At 41.0% G+C, this 21,001-nt stretch overlaps 1 protein-coding gene across 1 annotated transcript in view; it reads right to left on the minus strand.

Moving 5' to 3' along the window:
* Positions 1-178: 178 nt before the first annotated feature.
* The window catches only part of asz1 (ankyrin repeat, SAM and basic leucine zipper domain containing 1), a 62,584-nt gene continuing 41,761 nt past the window's right edge, over positions 179-21,001 (minus strand). The window contains exons 5-13 of the mRNA XM_060922967.1: positions 17,124-17,235; positions 16,742-16,876; positions 14,745-14,866; positions 14,555-14,627; positions 14,337-14,393; positions 9,479-9,591; positions 7,675-7,780; positions 4,760-4,873; positions 179-331 (exon numbers count right to left, since the gene is read on the minus strand). Of these exons, the coding sequence (XP_060778950.1) occupies positions 179-331; positions 4,760-4,873; positions 7,675-7,780; positions 9,479-9,591; positions 14,337-14,393; positions 14,555-14,627; positions 14,745-14,866; positions 16,742-16,876; positions 17,124-17,235 (985 nt within the window). The remainder of the gene's footprint in view (positions 332-4,759; positions 4,874-7,674; positions 7,781-9,478; positions 9,592-14,336; positions 14,394-14,554; positions 14,628-14,744; positions 14,867-16,741; positions 16,877-17,123; positions 17,236-21,001) is intronic.

Consider the following 21,001-nt stretch of genomic DNA (forward strand, 5'->3'; position numbering starts at 1 on the left):
GCCTGTGATCGCCTTGATCAACTCAACTGCATAGTCAACATAAAGCAAGCCATCATAATCTATCATTCACAACTCTGAGGAAAAACTATTTACAAGCAGGTAACAATAAGAGATAATAAAAGTAATAATGGAAAGGCAAAACACTGATGGCAACAAAACAGAAAAAAGAGAATAATTCTCAGATGTAGGTTTTGAAGTGTCTTGCTTGAGACAACAGCAGTAGCAATCCTGCTCCAAGCACAGCCACTGCAAGCTTCTTTATAACTCGTCTCCTCCTGCTGGTGTGGGAACGAGGCAAAGGAGGATTGAAGGTGTAATCACTGGGATCCATCTAAAGGAGAGCATCACAAAGTTAAAATGGGCAGTCACAATCATTGGTCTAATGTTTTCGTCAATATTCATTCGATGAAATGTTTTCTGAAATCTTGTCATGTTTAAAGGTGAACTAAAGGCAATTTTTTTTATTACCAAAATTCTCTCTCATTTTATTAAACATAGGAATGCATTTTTGATAGCCATTTTGTCACTGCTATAGCAAGTTGAGTGTTTGAAATAAAATATCAGTCCATATGTCAAAGCGATGGCCGTAAACGAGATTCGCTGAGACGTGTGTGAGACTTCATAGGACGGAAGTAAAACGTGCAGCGGAAATCAAAGCGACCAACATCCGCCAATGTTGTCAAAAGACGCACGCGCCCTCCTTCGAATGCTGACGTAATCAAGCCGGAAGTTTTGTTTTGATAGCGATCAGGAAAGTTTGAAAAAAGTAGGCAGTAATAGTCATTTAAACTCGTTTTTGTGCAGTATTTTGTTTGGAAAACAGTTTTCAAAATGACGGCACTGACACCTGGCTGACACTTCACGGTTCGAAGTCTCACACAAGTCTCGTGAAGATCGCACGGATAAAGGTGACGCCTGCCGCGGACCAAACGAACTAAATTCAACATGGCTAAAAACCGAATAGGCCGATAAGTATCATATTTAATTGCAATTAGTTGCCAAGACGAGTCACGATATACGGTTACTAAAACTGAAAACGTAATTGAATAACACGTTAAGAAATAAAGCAAGTTTAAAAATGACTTCAGTTCTCCTTTAACAGAATGTGTCGCTCAGTGCAAATGACAATGGACTTGAAAATGAGCTTAAATACATAAACAGCATGTCCTATGCAATGCATCTGGGTTACAGGTGTAATGCTGACAGCAAGGTTTTTACCAGCCAGCCCTTTTTTCTGTTTTCCAAATGTATAGCATAATGAATTGTAATCTGTTTATATCCTTCAGTATTCATCATTCCATTGCTTCTGACAAGATCCCATACAGCACTGACTGGAATGCACCCCAGACAATGCCAGAACAGAACAGACGCACAATATACTTCTCATCAGCTCTTCTTTTGTCTTATTCGTGACAATCGGAATTAAGAAACTGAAATGTGGACTCCTGAATCATTGGACCTTCATCCCCCAGTTGCTGCACCAAGCTTTATAGTATTTAGCATACTGGCATCTCTGCTGATTTGCTGTTCTTATTCATAAGTCATCCTACGAGATAACCTTCCAGATGCAGGTTTTTTTGTCTTCCATTGCATTTTTCTCTCCTGTATCTTTTCTTCTCCCAGTTTGGTCATTGTTATTTCCCACCCACTGGCCAACTCTCCCAGATCACACAACAGCTAAAAGTCAGGCAGGGTGAGCACAAACATGGGTCATCCCAAGACACGAGCAGCACTACAACTACATCTTTTGCTTATGCAACATCATAGTGTAGCTGAACATGGAGGGGATGATACTTACCCTCACAAACGAACTCACAGACGTACATGACTGGCTAGTGTTCCTCTACCCAACAGGGGAGAGAGTAGTCAAGTCAACTTTATTTATACAGCACTTTAACTCCAGCCATGCTGACCAAAGTGTTTCACATACTACATAAAATCATAATAAAAGGCATAAAACCAACATGCACCATACGTACACAGTCTGTTCTGTGGCACAACACACCTACAAAACAATTATAAAATCATAAAAACCAATACCACCCATCCATCCATTATCTCTAGCCGCTTTATCCTGTTCTACAGGGTCGCAGGCAAGCTGGAGCCTATCCCAGCTGACTACGGGCGAAAGGCGGGGTACACCCTGGACAAGTCGCCAGGTCATCGCAGGGCTGACACATAGACACAGACAACCATTCACACTCACATTCACACCTACGGTCAATTTAGAGTCACCAGTTAACCTAACCTGCATGTCTTTGGACTGTGGGGGAAACCGGAGCACCCGGAGGAAACCCACGCGGACACGGGGAGAACATGCAAACTCCGCACAGAAAGGCCCTCGTCAGTCACTGGGCTCGAACCCGGACCTTCTTGCTGTGAGGCAACAGTGCTAACCACTACACGACCGTGCCACCAAAAACCAATACCAAAAATGCTACAAAAAATTAGATAAAACCAATAAAATATGATAAAACCATTATAATAAAGAAATGATAAGAGGCAGAAAGCCAGCACAGATTTACAGATTGCAGTCGTACATTTAAAATACTTCAACTGCAAGTGAAAACAAAAGGGATTTGAGTGTGGATTTGAAGAGGAGTGAAATTATAGAGGAACACTGAATGTGCAACGGTAAATCATTCTACAGCTTCGGTGCTGCCACTGCAAATATACGGTCACCCTTCAACCGTGACCCTGGGGTGTATAAAAGAAGCGGGTCAGAGGACCTCAGCGATCTTGGTGCAGTAAGTGGAGTTAGTAAATCAGCTAGACAAGAAGAAGCTATTTAATGCAACGCTTTAAAAATGACTAATACAATCTTAAACTGGATCCTGTACTGAACTGGGAGCCAGTGGAGGGAGGCCAAGACAGGAGTAATGCGGTCCCTCTTCTGTGTAGCAGTTAAAACCGTGCAGCAGCATTTTGGACTAGCTGTAGGTGGGCTAAGCCTGACTTACTGATCCCAGTGTACAGTGTACAGTAGTCTAAGTGAGATGAAATAAAAGCATGAACAAGTTTTTCCCTGTTCTGGGGCGAGAGGTATGATTCATTTTTGAAATTGTCCCAAGTTAGAAGAAGCTAGCCCTAACGACAGTGTGTGTTTGTCAAATTTAAAATCAGAGTTTAAAAAAAAAAAAAAAGTGCCCTATATAGTGAGCAGGGAGCGATTTCAGACACAGGGAAAGTGACCGGCGTCTACCAATGTTGTCAAAAGACGCGCGCGCCCTCTTTCGAATGCTGATGTAATCAAGCCGGAAATTTTGTTTGTTTTGATAGCAATCAGGAAAGTTTGAAAAAGTAGGCAGTAATCGTCATTTAAACTCACTTTTGTGCAATATTTCGTTTGGAAAACAGTTTTCAAAATGGCGGCACTGACACCTGGCTGACACTTCATGTTTCAAAGTCTCGCACAAGTCTCGTGGATAAGTGACGCCTGCCATGGATCAAACGAGCTAAATTCAGCATGGCTAAAAACCAAACAGGGTGATAAGTATAATATTTAATTGCAATTAGTTGCCAAGACGAGTCACGATATAAAGTTACTAAAACCGAAAGCGTAATTGAATAACACGTTAATTAAGAAATAAAGCAAGGTTAAAAATGACTTCAGTTCCCCTTTAAAAGTGTCTGTGCATGCCTGACGGGGAGGGGGGGGGTCTATAACAGGGCTAGTAAAATGAGACCTCATGTTTTCTATTATATCAATAAAATAGTTTAAGAAACACTCAATCATTTTTTTACAGCTCCAATTAGGCTCTGCCAACCACAAATGATTGTGGGATGTGCAAAATTCAAACTAGCCATCTCCCAACAATCACGCAAATGCTTTTCTGTCACCTTTATGACAGTTTGTCACTTCTTGAACGTCTAGTTTGGGCTTTCTTGTTTGGCAGCTGTTGTGTGACAGGTGAGTGCTAGCTAGTGGCTTAGAAATTTGCAAAATAACCAAACTGTTAGAAAACGGAGCAGGAAAAAACCCTTATTTAAAAAAGATACTCTTTACTCCGTGTCAAAGTGTGTCAGCCATTTTCAGAAGACACTGGTGTTTGTCATTGCAATCTTATTTACTAAATTCTACGTCAGAACACCTGGTCTAGCTAATGAACATCGAAGCTGAATCAGATATGCTGGTTGTGGAAATGAAAAGATACGCATGATTGGAATAATCCAGAAGCTTCAAAAAAGGGAATAACAAGGAGCTTCACAGAGGGATCTGAGAGCCATTTCTATATTCTTTTAGCAATGTCACAAAATATCAATTACCTTTCCAAAACCTGGAAAAAAAAAAAAAAAAAGTGTTTTACTTTTATTGTAATAACTAAGGGTTTTTTTGAACGGTCTAATCTTTGAAAAATGATTCCATACAGCTGACTAAATAAAGAGGTTAATTAAGAAGTGAACCAATAAGGGACATCAAGTTCCTCATGCAAGAACCATCTCGTGGGTTTTCCTATACCAACTCAACTGTGGTGGGATTGGGGAGACCTGTAGAAATGCTTGGCTCTCTCCCTGAAGAGAGTTAGAAGATAAGATAAACTACACTGATTGGGTCTTCTCTCAGCACATGGCCTCCATTCACTGTCAGATTCCAGCCTGACAGAGAGGGCACGCTGGCTGCCCTCTACGCTCCAATTCTCTGTACGAGACTGCACTGCTTCTGAGTTATGAGCTGCGAAGGTTTTGGCCATCACACGCTGTCCGGAGTGGATTCTCAATTTAGACAGATTATACAAAGAAATGTGAAAATGCTGCTGACCTTGCTGAGGAGGTCCCTGAGACAGACCACTTCTTTCTGCAGGTCTCCGGTCTGAGCCACTAGCTCTGTGCATATGGCCTGAGCCTCCTTCTTTGGATCCCACGTCAGAACTAGCTGCCGGATCAAATAAACTTTGAAAAAGTGGTTCATCATAGGAAAACGGTCGATAAAAATTTGTTTGAAATTATAGAAGCTATATGGAAAAAACAAAACAAAAACATTTTACAGGTTAGATAGGAAGCCAGAAATGAGAGTGATGTACTTTAAAAAAAAAAAATCTATGAAAATACTCTAATTAGCAAGAAAATTTGTTTTGGTATAAATCCATGTAAAAACATTGATTTTACAAGAAACCAGTGCTTTGCAATGAAAAAAAAACTACAACAAAATTCAATTCCAACACAATTCATCTACATTATTTATGAAGAGAATTTTGTTGTTAATCCCTTAAGACAGATGCCAGTCCATTTGATTTAGGAATACATAAAATATCGGAACCACATCTTTAACGACAGACAAATATGCACCTTACCTAGAGTGGCTAAATATTAAGTATTATATCCCTCATCAAAAAAATTCCCATGCAGGGATTGGCCAAAGATGGCTCAAGTGACATAAAATAGTTCCACCATAGATTAAGCAATGTACTGTATCTTGTGATGTCAAAAAAAAAAAAACCCAAACAAACAAAAAAAACCCCCCGAGTGTGCTCCGAGAGCACAATATCCCCCACTAGCAACTATACCATAACTCTGGTAAAATGCGACTGAATTGAACGAAATTGCAATACGCGTATTACTGACATATAACAAAGAATCCTGTCAAGTTTCGTAAAATACCTCCAAAAATTGTGAGCGGAGTTGATTTCAGAAGGTGAGTACCCTTCCTGGGATGGACGGACATCACTGCAACATAATCCCCCTTCGGGCCTTTCAGCCAGCAGGGGATAATAAAAATTGTGAGGGAATTGATTTCAGAAAGCAAGCACACCTGGATGAAATTGCCAAAGTATAAGTTTGTTAATAATCAAGGGCATAACTCTGGTAAAATTTGCCCAAATTAAATGAAATTTCAATATGCATATAACTGTCATATAACAAAGCCTTTTGCCAAGTTTGGTGAAATTCCTCCATAAATTGTGAGAGGAGTTGATTTCAGAAGAACGTACACCCTCATGAAATTGTCAAAGTACAAGGTATTTAATCAAGGGTCAAAACTGGTAAAATTTTCACAAACGAAATTAAATTGCAATATGCGTATTACCGTCATATTAACAAGGCCTTTTGCCAAGCTTCGAGAAATTCGTCCAAAAATTGTGAGAGGAGTTGGTGTCAGAAGGCGAGCACACCTTCATGAAATTGTGAAAATACAAGGTTGTTAATCAAGGGCCACAACTCTGGTAAAATGTGACTGAACTGAACAAAAGTGCAATACGCATAGTACCAACATACTGTATAACAATGCCTTTTGTCAAGTTTCATGAAATTCCTCCAAAAATTGTGAGGGGAGTTGATTTCAGAAGATGAGTACCCTTCCTGGGATGGACGGGCATTGCCATGACAATCCCCCTTCGGGCCTTTCAGCCAGCAGGGGCTAATAAAAATTGAGAGGGAAGCTGATTTCAGAAAGCAAGCACACCTGGATGAAATTGCCAAAGTACAAGTTTGTTAATAATCAAGGGCATAACTCTGGTAAAATTTGCCCAAATTAAACGAAATTTCAATATGCGTATAACTATCATATAACAAAGCCTTTTGCCAAGTTTGGTGAAATTCCTCCATAAATTGTGAGAGGAGTTGATTTCAGAAGAACGTACACCCTCATGAAATTGTCAAAATACAAGTTATTTAATCAAGGGGAAAAACTCTGGTAAAATTTTTCACAAATTAAATTAAATCGCAATATGCGTATTATCATCATATAACAGGGCCTTTTGCCAAGCTTCGAGAAATTCGTCCAAAAATTGTGAGAGGAGTTGATGTCAGAAGGCAAGCACACCTTCATGAAATTGTGAAAATACAAGGTTGTTAATCAAGGGCCACAACTCTGGTAAAATGTGACTGAACTGAACAAAAGTGCAATACGCATAGTACCGACATACTGTATAACAATGCCTTTTGTCAAGTTTCATGAAATTCCTCCAAAAATTGTGAGGGGAGTTGATTTCAGAGGACAACACCTCTCCTGGGATGGACAAACGGATGGACGTCGCGACGACATAATCCCCCTTCGGGCCCTTTCAGCCAGCGGGGGATAAAAAGGATATGGTGTGAGTCAATCATGGAATATCCTGGATGTACTATGAACTGACGTCACAATTTCAAGCTATACCATACGGCCGACTCGAGTCACAGCTGTGGCGCCGCGAACATTTGTGTGTGTGTGTGTGTGTGTGTGTGTGTGTGTGTAGATTTACGTATCATGATCATGCCTAGTGATGCAGGCGATAGCATGGTACACTGCACATGTGCAGGTCGAAGGTCATGCCAACGTAAACAAAAAGATGGCTGCGTCCAGGGAGTTTATGCTGAGATTCAATCTTAACACAGTTTGGAATTTTTTGATGAGGGATATAAAGCTAATATACCGTGCACTGAGGCTCCGGTAATCATGGATTCTCTTCAGTGACTGGCACAGTGCTAATTTCTTCGGCACTCCTCAGAAAATAGTACTATGCCAGTCACCTCAGAGAATCCATAATTTCAACTGGAGCCTCTCGGTGCACGGTATATTTGATGATTAATATTTGATGGCTGCCTAATGTTAAACCTTTAAACCATGTTCCAGATCATTTTTTGTTCCCGTTTTCTGCTACGAATTAGAAAGGCTGGTTTTGATTGTAAGGGTTATGCTACACAATGGGCTTGGTTATTATTAAGGAAATGGAAGTCTTAAGTGAGCGTGTGTATGCAAACCTGTGAGGTGCTGTGGGGGAACCTGCTAATGACATCCTGCACCGTCTCGGTTAAGTAACAACACTGTTGCCTCAGGCTGATCAAAAAATTATATAGCTCCTCACTCCTGCAAAATAAAAACACAGACGCAAAACCTGGCATTAGTGAATAACACACAGAATGAGAATCTGAGCTTGTAAACGAAGAGAGCTAGAGTGTGCACAATGCTGTTCATTTTTAGCATCACCCATTATTAAGTGTTATGAGGATTGTGGAACATGTTTCTAAAAATACAAAACCATTCCAATAACTTCAAGCAATATTAAGCGCTAATCTTGCAAATCGATGCAAATACTTTCTCGATGATGTGTAGCATCATTTGGTGATTGAATTCTTGAAGCACGTCTTCCATCACTTAGCATGTCAAACCCCTGTAATGGCTGACAGACCAAGTAATGCTGATAGCTCTATCTTAACAGAGAATCTCTCCAGGCAGCCGTTTTCTTCTCCTAACAGTCTGTCAGAGGCTGTGGTAAACACTGTCAAACCCTCTGGAGTTACTATCTCCACCAGAATGAAGAGATGGCTCAGAGTGTTGCTTTGTTAGTTTTTCTTTGACCAAATGAGAGACGGGATTGTGCCAGATGACTAAGTGGCTGGTAAGAGCCACTGTGCCAACACACACTATGAGCAGATCCATCATCTTACAGTCAGGCAATGATCCAAAAATCCACCTTTCGTAGCAATGTTCCTGAATTCAATCTATCAAGTAAAAGTTTTTGGTTTGGCGTCATTTTACCTTTTTTTTTTAATTTTTTTTAAAATTCACTGCAGAATTAAATATTCTAAATTACTACAGGGAAATGACATGTCCAATCATGTATTATACACACTTAAAATGACAAAGTATGTGTTCTTGCACATCCCATTACCCAGGAAATCAAGCCTTGCCATGGATTTCAGTGTAACCCGACATGCCTTTACTGTGTGTTTATAGACTACCTATCAGGACAGGATTAAATGTGGAATTTACTGGATGACCCCATGCCCTCAGGGAAGCCCCTTAGCTCTGAATAAAGAAAATCACAGATTGATTAGCTTCGTTAAGGTAACCCATGGCATATGCGCAAACCGCTCAGGACCATCTGTCAAACCATGAGCTTGGAGAACCCGCACTCACTCATTCCTCACTTCACAAATCATTATTAGAGCTTAAACCATTAAGACAGGTTTGTCTGGAAACCTTGTGGATACAGTGGGTCTTCCTAACTTCAAACAATGGGAATCTTACTAGATGCCATAAAGGTGGAGTTCAAGTCTATGAGTACATTTTCCTTTTGGTCTGAAGATAGACTCGGAGTGTCTCAGCCCAAGATTAAACGCAGAGAGGTCACATACAGAAGAGAAACAATAACAATCGTACATATTTCATTAGTACAAAATCTACGAGTGGGTTGTCTGATGAGTTGACTGACTAAGGCTTGTATGAAGGTCTGTATAATTAATTGGTCATGTAAATCTGACCAGATACATTTTAAACTTTTTTTTTTTTAAATGAGTGTGGACATAATAGATAGCATTTCAATAGCTAACACAGACTGGATGCCTCACAGCTCAATCCTAAACTCAAGTTACTATCTGTGTAGTAAAGATGAATTCCGCTCTTACTAAAGACGAGTAAATTAATGAATTATAAACTTTTGCTGTACCAAAAACATCATATGGTTATTAATGTGCAAATGACTAATCGGCTGCTAGACAATTAATCACAGAGCCAATTATCCATAACCATCTCTAAACAGGAGTACACAAGTTGGGATCTTACCCACTGTCTATGTTGTCAAGCTGGGTCAAGGTGTCCAGATCCACTCTGTCAAGGTGAATCTCATGAATTGCTTTAAGAAGTTTCTTTTGGTCTCCAGGGTCTGTTACTCCAATCTACACAGATGCATTAGAACACCAGGATTAGTCCATATTCATCAAAGTTGGGTAAAACTATGGTGAATTAACCTCAGCTACATGAAATTACAGTGGTGCTTGAAAGTTTGTGAGCCCTTTAGAATTTTCTATATTTTTGCATAAATATGACCTAAAACATGATCAGATTTTCACACAAGTCCTAAAAGTAGATAAAGAGAACCCAGTTAAACAAATGAGACAAAAATATTATACTTGGTCATTTATTTATTGAGAAAAATGATCCAATATTACATATCTGTGAATGGAAAAAGTATGTGAACCTTTGCTTTCAGTATCTGGTGTGACCCCCTTGTGCAGCAATAACTGCAACTAAATGTTTCCGGTAACTGTTGATCAGTCCTGCACACCGGCTTGGAGGAATTTTAGCCCGTTCCTCTGTACAGAACAGCTTCAGCTCTGGGATGTTGGTGGGTTTCCTCACATGAACTGCTCGCTTCAGGTCCTTCCACAACATTTCAATTGGATTAAGGTCAGGACTTTGACTTGGCCATTCCAAAACATTAACTTTATTCTTCTTTAACCATTATTTAGTAGAACGACTTGTGTGCTTAGGGTCGTTGTCTTGCTGCATGACCCACCTTCTCTTGAGATTCAGTTCATGGACAGATGTCCTGACGTTTTCCTTTAGAATTAGCTGGTATAATTCAGAATTCATTGTTCCATCAATGATGACAAGCCATCCAGGCCCAGATGCAGCAAAACAGGACCAAACCATGATACTACCACCACCACCATGTTTCACAGATGGGATAAGGTTCTTATGCTGGAATGCAGGGTGTTCCTTTCTCCAAACATAACGCTTCTCATTTAAATCAAAAAGTTCTATTTTGGTCTCATCCGTCCACAAAACATTTTTCCAATAGCCTTCTGGCTGTCCACGTGATCTTTAGCAAACTGCAGACGAGCAGCAATGTTCTTTTTGGACATCATTGGCTTTCTCCTTGCAACCCTGCACACCATTTGTTGTTCAGTGTTCTCCTGATGGTGAACGCATGAACATTTACATTAGCCAATGTGAGAGACGCCTTCAGTTGCTTAGAAGTTACCCTGGGGTCCTTTGTGACCTCGCCGACTATTACACGCCTTGCTCTTGGGGTGATCTTTCTTGGTCGGCCACTCCTGGGGAGGGTAACAATGATCTTGAATTTCCTCCATTTTTACACAATCTGTCTGACTGTGGATTGGTGGAGTCCAAACTTTTTAGGGATGATTTTGTAACCTTTTCCAGCCTGATGAGCATCAGCAACACTTTTTCTGAGGTCCTCAGAAATCTCCTTTGTTTGTGCCATGATACACCTCCACAAACATGTGTTGTGAAGATCAGACTTTGATAGATCCCTGTTCTTTAAACAAAACAGGGTGCCCACTCACAGCTGATTGTCATCCCATTGATTGAAAACACCTGACTCTAATTTCACCTTCAAATTAACTGCTAATCCTAGAGGTTCACATACTTTTGCCACTCACAGATATGTAATATTGGATCATTTTCCTCAATAAATAAATGGCCAAGTATAATATTTTTGTCTCATTTGTTTAACTGGGTTCTCTTTATCTACTTTTAGGACTTGTGTGAAAATCTGATGATTTTTTAGGTCATATTTATGCAGAAATATAGAAAATTCTAAAGGGTTCACAAACTTTCAAGCACCACTGTAGCTCCTATCTATCAGTCCCTGATTTCTAAAATCATATGCATAAAGCGCATTCCAGTTATCTCTCATCCATCTAATGTGGGGTGGCACGGTGGTGTAGTGGTTAGCACTGTCGCCTCACAGCAAGAAGGTTCTGGACTCGAGCCAAGTGGCTGACGGGGGCCTTTCTGTGTGGAGTTTGCATGTTCTCCCCGTGTCTGCATGGGTTTCCTCTGGGTGCTCCGGTTTCCCCCACAGTCCAAAGACCTGCAGGTTAGGCTAATTGGTGGCTCTAAATTGACCGTAGGTGTGAATGTGAGCATGAATGGTCATTTGTCTCTGTGTCAGCCCTGCGATGATCTGGTGACTTGTCCAGGGTCTACCCCACCTCTCGCCCATAGTTAGCTGGGATAGGCTCCAGCTTGTGTGCGACCGTGTACAGGATAAGCAGTTACGGATAATGGATGGATGGATACATCCATTAAGAGCCACCATGCACAGATGTCTTCAGAAAAGGGGCTACAACTGTCTCATTCCTAAGCTCAAGCCACTCCTGAACTAGACAACGTCAGAAGTGTCTTATCTGGGCTAAGGAGAGAAAGAACTGGACTGTTGCTCAGTGGTCCAAAATCCTCTTTTCAGATGAAAGTAAATTTTGCATTTCATTTAGAAATCAAGGTCCTAGAGTCTGGAGGAAGAGTGCAGAGGCACAGAATCCAAAGTGCTTGAAGTCCAGTGTGAAGTTTCCACAGATTTGGAGGTGCTATGTCATCTGCTGGTGTTGTACAGCGGTTAGCACTGTTGCCTCACAGTAAGAAGGTTCTGGGTTCAAGCCCAGTGGCCAATGGGGGCCTTTCTGTGTGGAGTTTGCATGTCCTCCCTGTGTGGGTTTCCTCCGGGTGCTCCAGTTTCCCCCACAGTTCAAAGACATGCGGTTAGGTTAACATGGGGTGGCCTTGGGCTGAAGTGCCCTTGAGCAAGGCACCTAACCCCCAACTGCTACCTGGGCACTGTAGCATAGCTGCCCACTTCTCTGGGTATGTGTGCGCACACACACACTGTTCACTGCTTTAGATGGATTAAATGCAGAGGACAAATTTCACTGTGCTTGAGTGTGCATGGCACAGATAAAGGCTGCTTCTTCTTCTCTTTATCAAGTCCAAAGTCAGCAGAACCGCCTACCAGGAGATTTTAGAGCACTTCATTCTTCCGTCTACTGACAAGCTTTATAGAGATGCCAATTTCCTTTTCCAGCAGGACTTGGCACCTCCCCACAGTGCCAAAACTAATACTGAATGGTTTGACCACCATGATTTTACTGTACTTGATTGGCCAGCCAACTTGCCTGACCTGAACGCCAGAGAGAATCTATGGGGTATTGTCAAGACCCAAACACCCGACCCAAAAGGCACATACTTTTCAGAAGCTGGACATTTCTGTATTGTAAATCTTTTTTTGATGCATCTTAGGAACCCTACAGGGATGCGTCCTCAGCCCCATCCTCTACACCCTGTTCACCCACGACTGTGTCGCCTCCCACAAGGACATCATCCTCCTGAAGTTCACAGACGACACCGCAGTGATAGGACGCATCGCTGGCGGAGACGAAATGGCCTACAGGAGGGCGGTGGCCAGTCTGGTGTCATGGTGTGAGGACAACAACCTCACCCTCAACATGGACAAGACGAAGGAGATGACAGTGGACATGAGGAAGGAGAGGAGACCTCATCGGCCACTGTTCATCCGGGAGCCTGAGATGGAGAGGGTGAGCAGCTTCAAATACCTGGGTGTTTGACATCAGTGAGGACCTCACGTGGACACCCAACACCACACAGTTGGTCAGGAAGGCTCAACAGCGACTGTACTTTCTGAGGAGGCTGAGGAAGTTTGGTATGTTGCCCAAGATCCTCAGCAACTTCTACAGCTGTGTGATTGAGAGCATCCTGACCAACTGCATCACTGTGTGGTACGGCAGCACTACGGCAATGGACCGCAAACGCCTGCAGAGGGTGGTGAAGACTGCTGAGAGGATCACCAGAACTTCACTGCCCTCTCTGCAGAGCATCTACCACCGCAGAGTCCACAGGAGAGCTGCCTCCATCCTCAAAGACCCCACCCACCCCCAGCATGGACTGTTCACACATCTACCCTCAGGCCGGAGGTACAGAAGTGTGAAATGCAGGACTGTCAGACGAAAGAACTTTTTCTTTCCCACCGCCATGAGACTCCTGAACAGCTGACAGGAGTCTATAGCCATGGACCTCCCTGTAAACTGTCCTTGACTGTTTACATCTGTTTGCACATTACTGCCCTTTTCGCTGCTACATTCGATCATTGCCTTATTTTTGTATTATACTGCCTATTTTGCACTGCATTACCTTTATTTTGTACTTTTTTTTGCACTATATTGCCTTTACTTTGTATTATTTCTTCCACCTATTTACTGTTGTAATTGGCATTCATGGTGGACGGCAAACGAAGAATTTCATTGTGCAAGAGGACATGTTCCTTACTGTGCATATGACAACAAACACTTTGAAACTTAGGAAATATTCTAATAATATGAGATACTGGATTTCTGATTATCATGAGCTATAAGATATAATGATCAAAATTAAAACAAACAAAAAAGGCTTGAAATATTTCACTTTACATGTAATGAACACAGGATATATTAAAGTTTACCTTTTTGAAGTACGTTACGAAAAGAATGAACTTTTTCATGATGATCTAATTGTTTGAGATGCACTAGTAAATATAAACCCAGAGGGTAGAGCTACAGGAAATGTTGGGAAAGCACAAACTTAAAAGAACATACGATACGGGGTGCGTTATTCACCCCCATTATTGTAACGCTCCATCAAGAGGCCTGCATAACAGCAGGTCTTTGCACTGGATTTGTCCCAGAAACTTCCAAATTCATTGAGCCATTGCTTCTTAGGGCAGTTCATAACATGCATTTTTCTATGGCATGAGACATTTTGCCACCTAGTTTTAAATGTTTAAGTGCTAGCAATGAGCTATTTATGCATTCTTTTAGTCAGTATCTTTTATTAATTGTAAAGTTACCTTTTCCAAGTCTTCTTTTTCCATTGTCAACAAGTGGCTCCAGGTGATGTCATTTCCCTGATCAATATGTACAGGAATGAAAAAACACTTAGAACAAGCTCCAAAATACACTACCATAACTTACTAGTTTTAAGTGTAAAATAGTCTAAAATTCTGTGCTGTTTAATCCACCTGGCATGACCCATCACCCAATCTGTATAATTTGACAGTTTCCTCACCATCATGATATCGGAGAGATACTCCAGATTCAGCCCGTGTAGTAGTAGTTCTATATCACATAGTTTAGTAGAACTGCAAGAAAACCAAATATAATGTGGCTACACAAAAATTATTACAGACCATCAGCTTTCCTTACGACCACAAGAGGGCATGCTAGCCACAGTCTGCAAGAACTAGGTTGGAATGTACCTCTCCTTTGAGACTGATAGAGGTTCAGGGTTTCGGTTGAGAAATTTTAACACTGTTTCGGCTTTGGAGGGCAGTGCACCATTAACAATGAAGTCACTTGGAGAGTCGAGAATCCTGCAGATCTGTTGAGAGATTGGTTTAATATTAAACTGAACCACTTTCAAAATTCAGAATAGTAACAATAATGCTCATAAACAAGATCAACTGTGAGCTACTGCTCACTTACGTATCCCCCCACTCTCGCTTATATCACAATGCAAGCAATTGAAGGAATAGGACACTTATTATGAATGTTGACTTCAACAAATAATTAACCCTGAAACAAGTAAGTAAAGAGCAGTGCTCTCCCCAGGGATTTCAGATAGCATCCTGATAAACTGTCATTTTGAAATAGCATTTTGCTTCTTGAAATAGTGTCAAAAACCACCCTATATGTTTCGTAAATACATTCAGTCAGTAAACAGGAAGTCGATGTGCGACAGACCTGAAAACGGTATACACGGTATAGAACCCCAAGCTGAAGCTCGCTACCAAATATCAAGCAGTTGTGATTTGTAGTTGTTGAGAGAAGTGTTACGAAAATTTTGTAAATCCACCCTAAATGTTTTGTAAAAACAATCAATCAGTCGGTAAACAGGAAGTCGATGTGCGACAGACCTGAAAACGGTATACACGGTATAGAACCCCAAGCTGAAGTTTGCTACCAAGTGGCTATGATTTGTGGTTGCTGAGAAAAACAGTGTTTTGGGAGGACGGAGATACGGACAGAGCTAAACCAGTATACCCCCCCTCCTTAGGAGCAGGGGTATAATAAAAATCTCTTACATCTTCAGAGTTAGACAATATTGAAAACCAATGCCAGATACCTACAGTCATGATTCTCAAACTGGGGCTCATGAAGAAAAGGCAGGATTATTAAATTTTGTTACAGTGGTGCAAATCACAGTAAAAACCATCAGGTTTATGGAGTTCTTATTAGCTGGCTGGACTGGTCACTTCAATGGAATGAGTTTAATCCAAACTTCAAAACCAAGCGGATCTATACACTCACTGGCCACTTTATTAAGTACACCCATATACCTGCTGTTTTGTGCAGTTCTTTAATCAGCCAACCCCTTGAAAGCAGCATCATGCATAAAATGATGCAGATACAAATCAAGAGCTTCAGTTAATGTTCACTTCTTCAAACATCAGAATGGGAAAAAATTGTGATCTCAAAGTGTGACTTTCACTGTGGCATGGGTGTTGGTGCCAGATGGACTGGTTTGAGCATTTCAGAAACTGCTGATCTCCTGGGGTTTTCACACACAACAGTGTCTAGAGTTTACACAGAATGGTGCGAAAAACAAAAAAAACATTGATTGAGAGACAGTTCTGTGGGTGGAAACATCTTGTTGAGAGATCGGAGCAAAATAGCCAGATTGATTCAAGCTGCCAGGAAGGATATAGTAACTCATAGCAATGCTTTACATCCATGGTGAGCAGAAAAGCATCTCACTTCAGATGACATTGGGTTCTGCCCCTGCCAGCCAAGAACAAGAATCTTAGAATCAAAAAAAAAAAAATCCTATTAAAGTGGCCGGTGAGTGTAAGTAATCTTGAATCTAATGACGATCTCAAAAAATGTGTACTGAATGAAACATTCAGGAATACGAAACTCTATGAATCCAAAAAAAAAAAATAGTTGGATTATGTTCATACTAAAGTGAGGGAGTTCACAGAATTTTAAAATTAAAGGGGTCCCTGGTTGCAAACGTTTGAGAGCTGCTGACATACAGTTCGGATCCCTAAACACATCACAAGGAGAATAATCTCATTTCAAATAAATCCACATCACAATTGCTTCTTACAAATCTTGCGTATCTGTGACGATTCTTTAAACATGAAACGTCAGAGTTTTTAGGTGTCCTTCAGTGCATAATGGCTGATAATGGGCCATTTTTAAAATGTACAAAACGCCACGTGACTGATGAGGTCTAAGGTCATGGTTCACATACCTGCAGGTGTTTGAATGATTTGGCCAGGTCAGCAGCTGTATTCCCTGTCTTGCTTTTAATGGACTTGTCAGCTCCGAGCTGTAGTAGTTTTAGAACTGCAGCTTCATGCCCGTACTGCACAGCTAACATGAGCGCCTAATTTTAGCAGAGAGTCTCATTTATTATTCCTGCAAACACCACAATCCTTGGCCTTATATTTCTAAAGAAGGGTACATGTTAAGTGTGACACCACTTGGACCTGCTGGCGGACATGAGACATATTGTGTTTAATCAGTCCATATATGTATGACTGACCTGTGAGGTAAACTTGAAACATTTAATTTACTTTCGAGACAAGAATTCAAATGTTGATTAGGAACCGTGACTGATGTGTGAAGAGTACCGTGTGGCCGCCGTCATCCTGAAAGTTCAGCTCTGCTCCATGAGACACCAGCAGATTGATCACCTGAGAGTAACCATCCCTGGCAGCCAGCATGAGACACGTCATGCGACTCCTGGCCAAAAGGAAAACTGCCGCAAGTCAATGCATTCCTGCGTTTACCGTTTTGCTGAGTTTCAGAGTAGCTCATGGGCTAAGTCCAAGTCCAATCAGGTACAATTTAACACAAGGTTCAACTATTAACTCTTGACAAAACAGACCGACCTGTGAACAGTGTTGTACTGAAAGAAAAGGTTAACAGGGTAAAACATTTGACATACTTTGACACAAGTACCTATAATCCAGCTGAAACTTTTCCTGGTATTCTATTTCAGTGCTACAACTACAACCCCGATTCCAAAAAAGTTGGGACAAAGTACAAATTGTAAATTAAAATGGAATGCAATAATTTACAAATCTCAAAAAACTGATATTGTATTCACAATAGAACATCGACAACATATCAAATGTCGAAAGTGAGACATTTTGAAATTTCATGCCAAATATTGGCTCATTTGAAATTTCATGACAGCAACACATCTCAAAAAAGTTGGGACGGGGCAATAAGAGGTTGGAAAAGTTAAAGGTACAAAAAAGGAACAGCTGGAGGACCAAACTGCAACTCATTAGGTCAATTGGCAATAGGTCATTAACATGACTGGGTATAAAAAGAGCATCTTGGAGTGGCAGCGGCTCTCAGAAGTAAAGATGGGAAGAGGATCACCAATCCCCCTAAGGCCATCCTTAAAAAAAAAAAATTCGTTTCCTGTCCACCGGGTGGGCAAAAAAAATTTCAGTCGGGAGGGAGGGATTTTTTTTTTTATTATATATGGATGGATAAGAAACCGCAATGCTGTGTTTGCTTTTTCTTTCAGTACTTTTTTTTATTACAAAAGCAGACACATTTAATAAAATATGACAGTTAAATCAACTGAAACTTGTACAAAAACTTTAAGTTAGCATTTTAAATGCTGACTGCAACATTTGCAAAACTTTTACAAAAGGTACTTAAAATGTCCGACACACGGGCTTTTTGTAGTTCTAAATTGACCGTTAGGCCTAGTTCGGATGAAATTACACTATTAAAATGATCACTGAATGATTTGTTTTTCTGAATCTTTACTATTTTGTTGTTCGCTAGAATACCATTTTGCGATTTCACACTAAGCAAATGTTTGAAAACTCCGGATCTCCTTCCTTCATGGTGGCTGCCATTTTTTGTGCCGCACGGCGCATGCGCAGAGCTGATTCGACAGGGCTTTCCACAAGCGCCGGCCACACAATTAAGTCCAGCTGGCTACTTTAATGACTATTTTTGTAGCCCACAGGCTCTAAATATTAATTTTCGATTTTAATAAATGTTTATCTAACGGACTGACAATAATGTCAAACTGAACCGTTGATCAAGGGAGAGTAACTCATCCGCGCCCCGACATGCGGTGTGCGCGCGCACTCGGCGCATGCTCAGTTGCGTGAATGTGTCATGCACCAAAAATAAGAGATTTACAAGCCAGGAGCGCCTCATGATGCAATACGCAAGAAAAGAAAGATTTACTGCCATTTTACTTTGTATTTGAGTAAAGTGAATAAATAAATGGTCTGTGGAAAATACACTTAACCCTGGGAACTGCGTGCACAGGAGTTTATTTTGTGTTTACTCCCCCCAGCTGGCTACTTATTTGTCATGGCTGGCTACTATGAGCCTTAGTGGAAAGCCCTGGGAATGCGGAAATGTCAAGTTCGATTTTAGATTTACGAACCTGAAAAAAATGTCGAAAAACCGGCGTTTTAAAAAAAAAAAATTTCACCCGCACAAACGGCACTCACCCGGCCGGTGGACCGGAAACAGAACATTTTTTAATAATGGCCTAATTCTGCGCCGACAAATAGTGGAGCAATATCAGAAAGGAGTTCGACAGTGTAAAATTGCAAAGAGTTTGAACATATCATCTACAGTGCATAATATCATCAAAAGATTCAGAGAATCTGGAAGAATCTCTGTGCGTAAGGGTCAAGGCCGGAAAACCATACTGGGTGCCCGTGATCTTCGGGCCCTTAGACGGCACTGCATCACATACAGGCATGCTTCTGTATTGGAAATCACAAAATGGGCTCAGGAATATTTCCAGAGAACATTATCTGTGAACACAATTCACCGTGCCATCCGCCGTTGCCAGCTAAAACTCTATAGTTCAAAGAAGAAGCCGTATCTAAACATGATCCAGAAGCGCAGACGTCTTCTCTGGGCCAAGGCTCATTTAAAATGGACTGTGGCAAAGTGGAAAACTGTTCTGTGGTAAGATGAATCAAAATTTGAAGTTCTTTATGGAAATCAGGGACGCCGTGTCATTCGGACTAAAGAGGAGAAGGACGACCCAAGTTGTTATCAGCGCTCAGTTCAGAAGCCTGCATCTCTGATGGTATGGGGTTGCATTAGTGCGTGTGGCATGGACAGCTTACACATCTGGAAAGACACAATCAATACTGAAAGGTATATCCAGGTTCTAGAGCAACATATGCTCCCATCCAGACGACGTCTCTTTCAGGGAAGACCTTGCATTTTCCAATATGACAATGCCAAACCACATACTGCATCAATTACAGCATCATGGCTGTGTAGAAGAAGGGTCCAGGTACTGAACTGGCCAGCCTGCAGTCCAGATCTTTCACCCACAGAAAACATTTGGCGCATCATAAAATGGAAGATACGACAAAAAAAGACCTAAGACAGTCGAGCAACTAGAATCCTACATTAGACAAGAATGGGTTAACATTCCTATCCCTAAACTTGAGCAACTTGTCTCCTCAGTCCCCAGACGTTTACAGACTGTTGTAAAGAGAAAAGGGGATGTCTCACAGTGGTAAACATGGCCTTGTCCCAACTTTTTTGAGATGTGTTGTCATGAAATTTAAAATCACCTAATTTTTCTATTTAAATGACACATTTTCTCAGTTTAAACATTTGATATGTCATCTATGTTCTATTCTGAATAAAATATGGAATTTTGAAACTTCCACATCATTGCATTCTGTTTTTATTTACAATTTGTACTTTGCCCCAACTTTTTTTGGAATCGGGGTTGTACATTTGGAGCAAACTGAGAACATTTGAACTGATTAACGCAGATGGTGCGAAATAAAGTACTACTGTATTGTCTTGCTTTACCTGGCACCTCAAGCGCTATCATGGGCAAAGTATATTAGCATGCGATGTGTGCATGTGACTCAATTATGGAACTGCGCTGGAAAGCAGAAGCTCTTGTCAAACATTACACAGCATGGCGAGGCCGGTGTGCGACTGTAGCATGGGTCTATGGGAAAGTCCTTAAGCCATTTATCACAATACCTGACATTTCCCAGAGAACAAACATCCAAACTTCAGCATATCATCATCATGTACTAGTGAGGGCGGGCACATTTAGTCCTCAACATGACACTATCCACGCACATGTTCTTGTGACAAACTGTGTGACGGCTTACATTCACCTTTTCCCAGGGCAGCGTAACAATCAGGATGTTTGCTCAATCAATTCAGGAAGTTTGCTTAATCAAATGATTCAAAAACATTACTGCCAATATTCTCCTTTTCGGAAAAAAGGTAATAGTGAATAATACGTTACAGTTACTGCAAGATGTAAAAAGACGTTGAGCTACAGAAAGTTTACTTCATGAAACGGCCCATTAAAACAGAAATGTTTCTGACTTATTTCACGTGCTAATCAAGTCACAGAAAAATGCCTCCGTTTGCTAACATTTGTTTGATAATATTGACGCAACAAATCGTCATCATAAAAACGACAACCATAACTACTAGTTATCAGGAGTTACCATTATCATGCCTT

The sequence above is a fragment of the Neoarius graeffei genome, chromosome 6 (assembly GCF_027579695.1).
Source record: "Neoarius graeffei isolate fNeoGra1 chromosome 6, fNeoGra1.pri, whole genome shotgun sequence".
NCBI classification, from domain to species: Eukaryota; Metazoa; Chordata; class Actinopteri; order Siluriformes; family Ariidae; genus Neoarius; species Neoarius graeffei.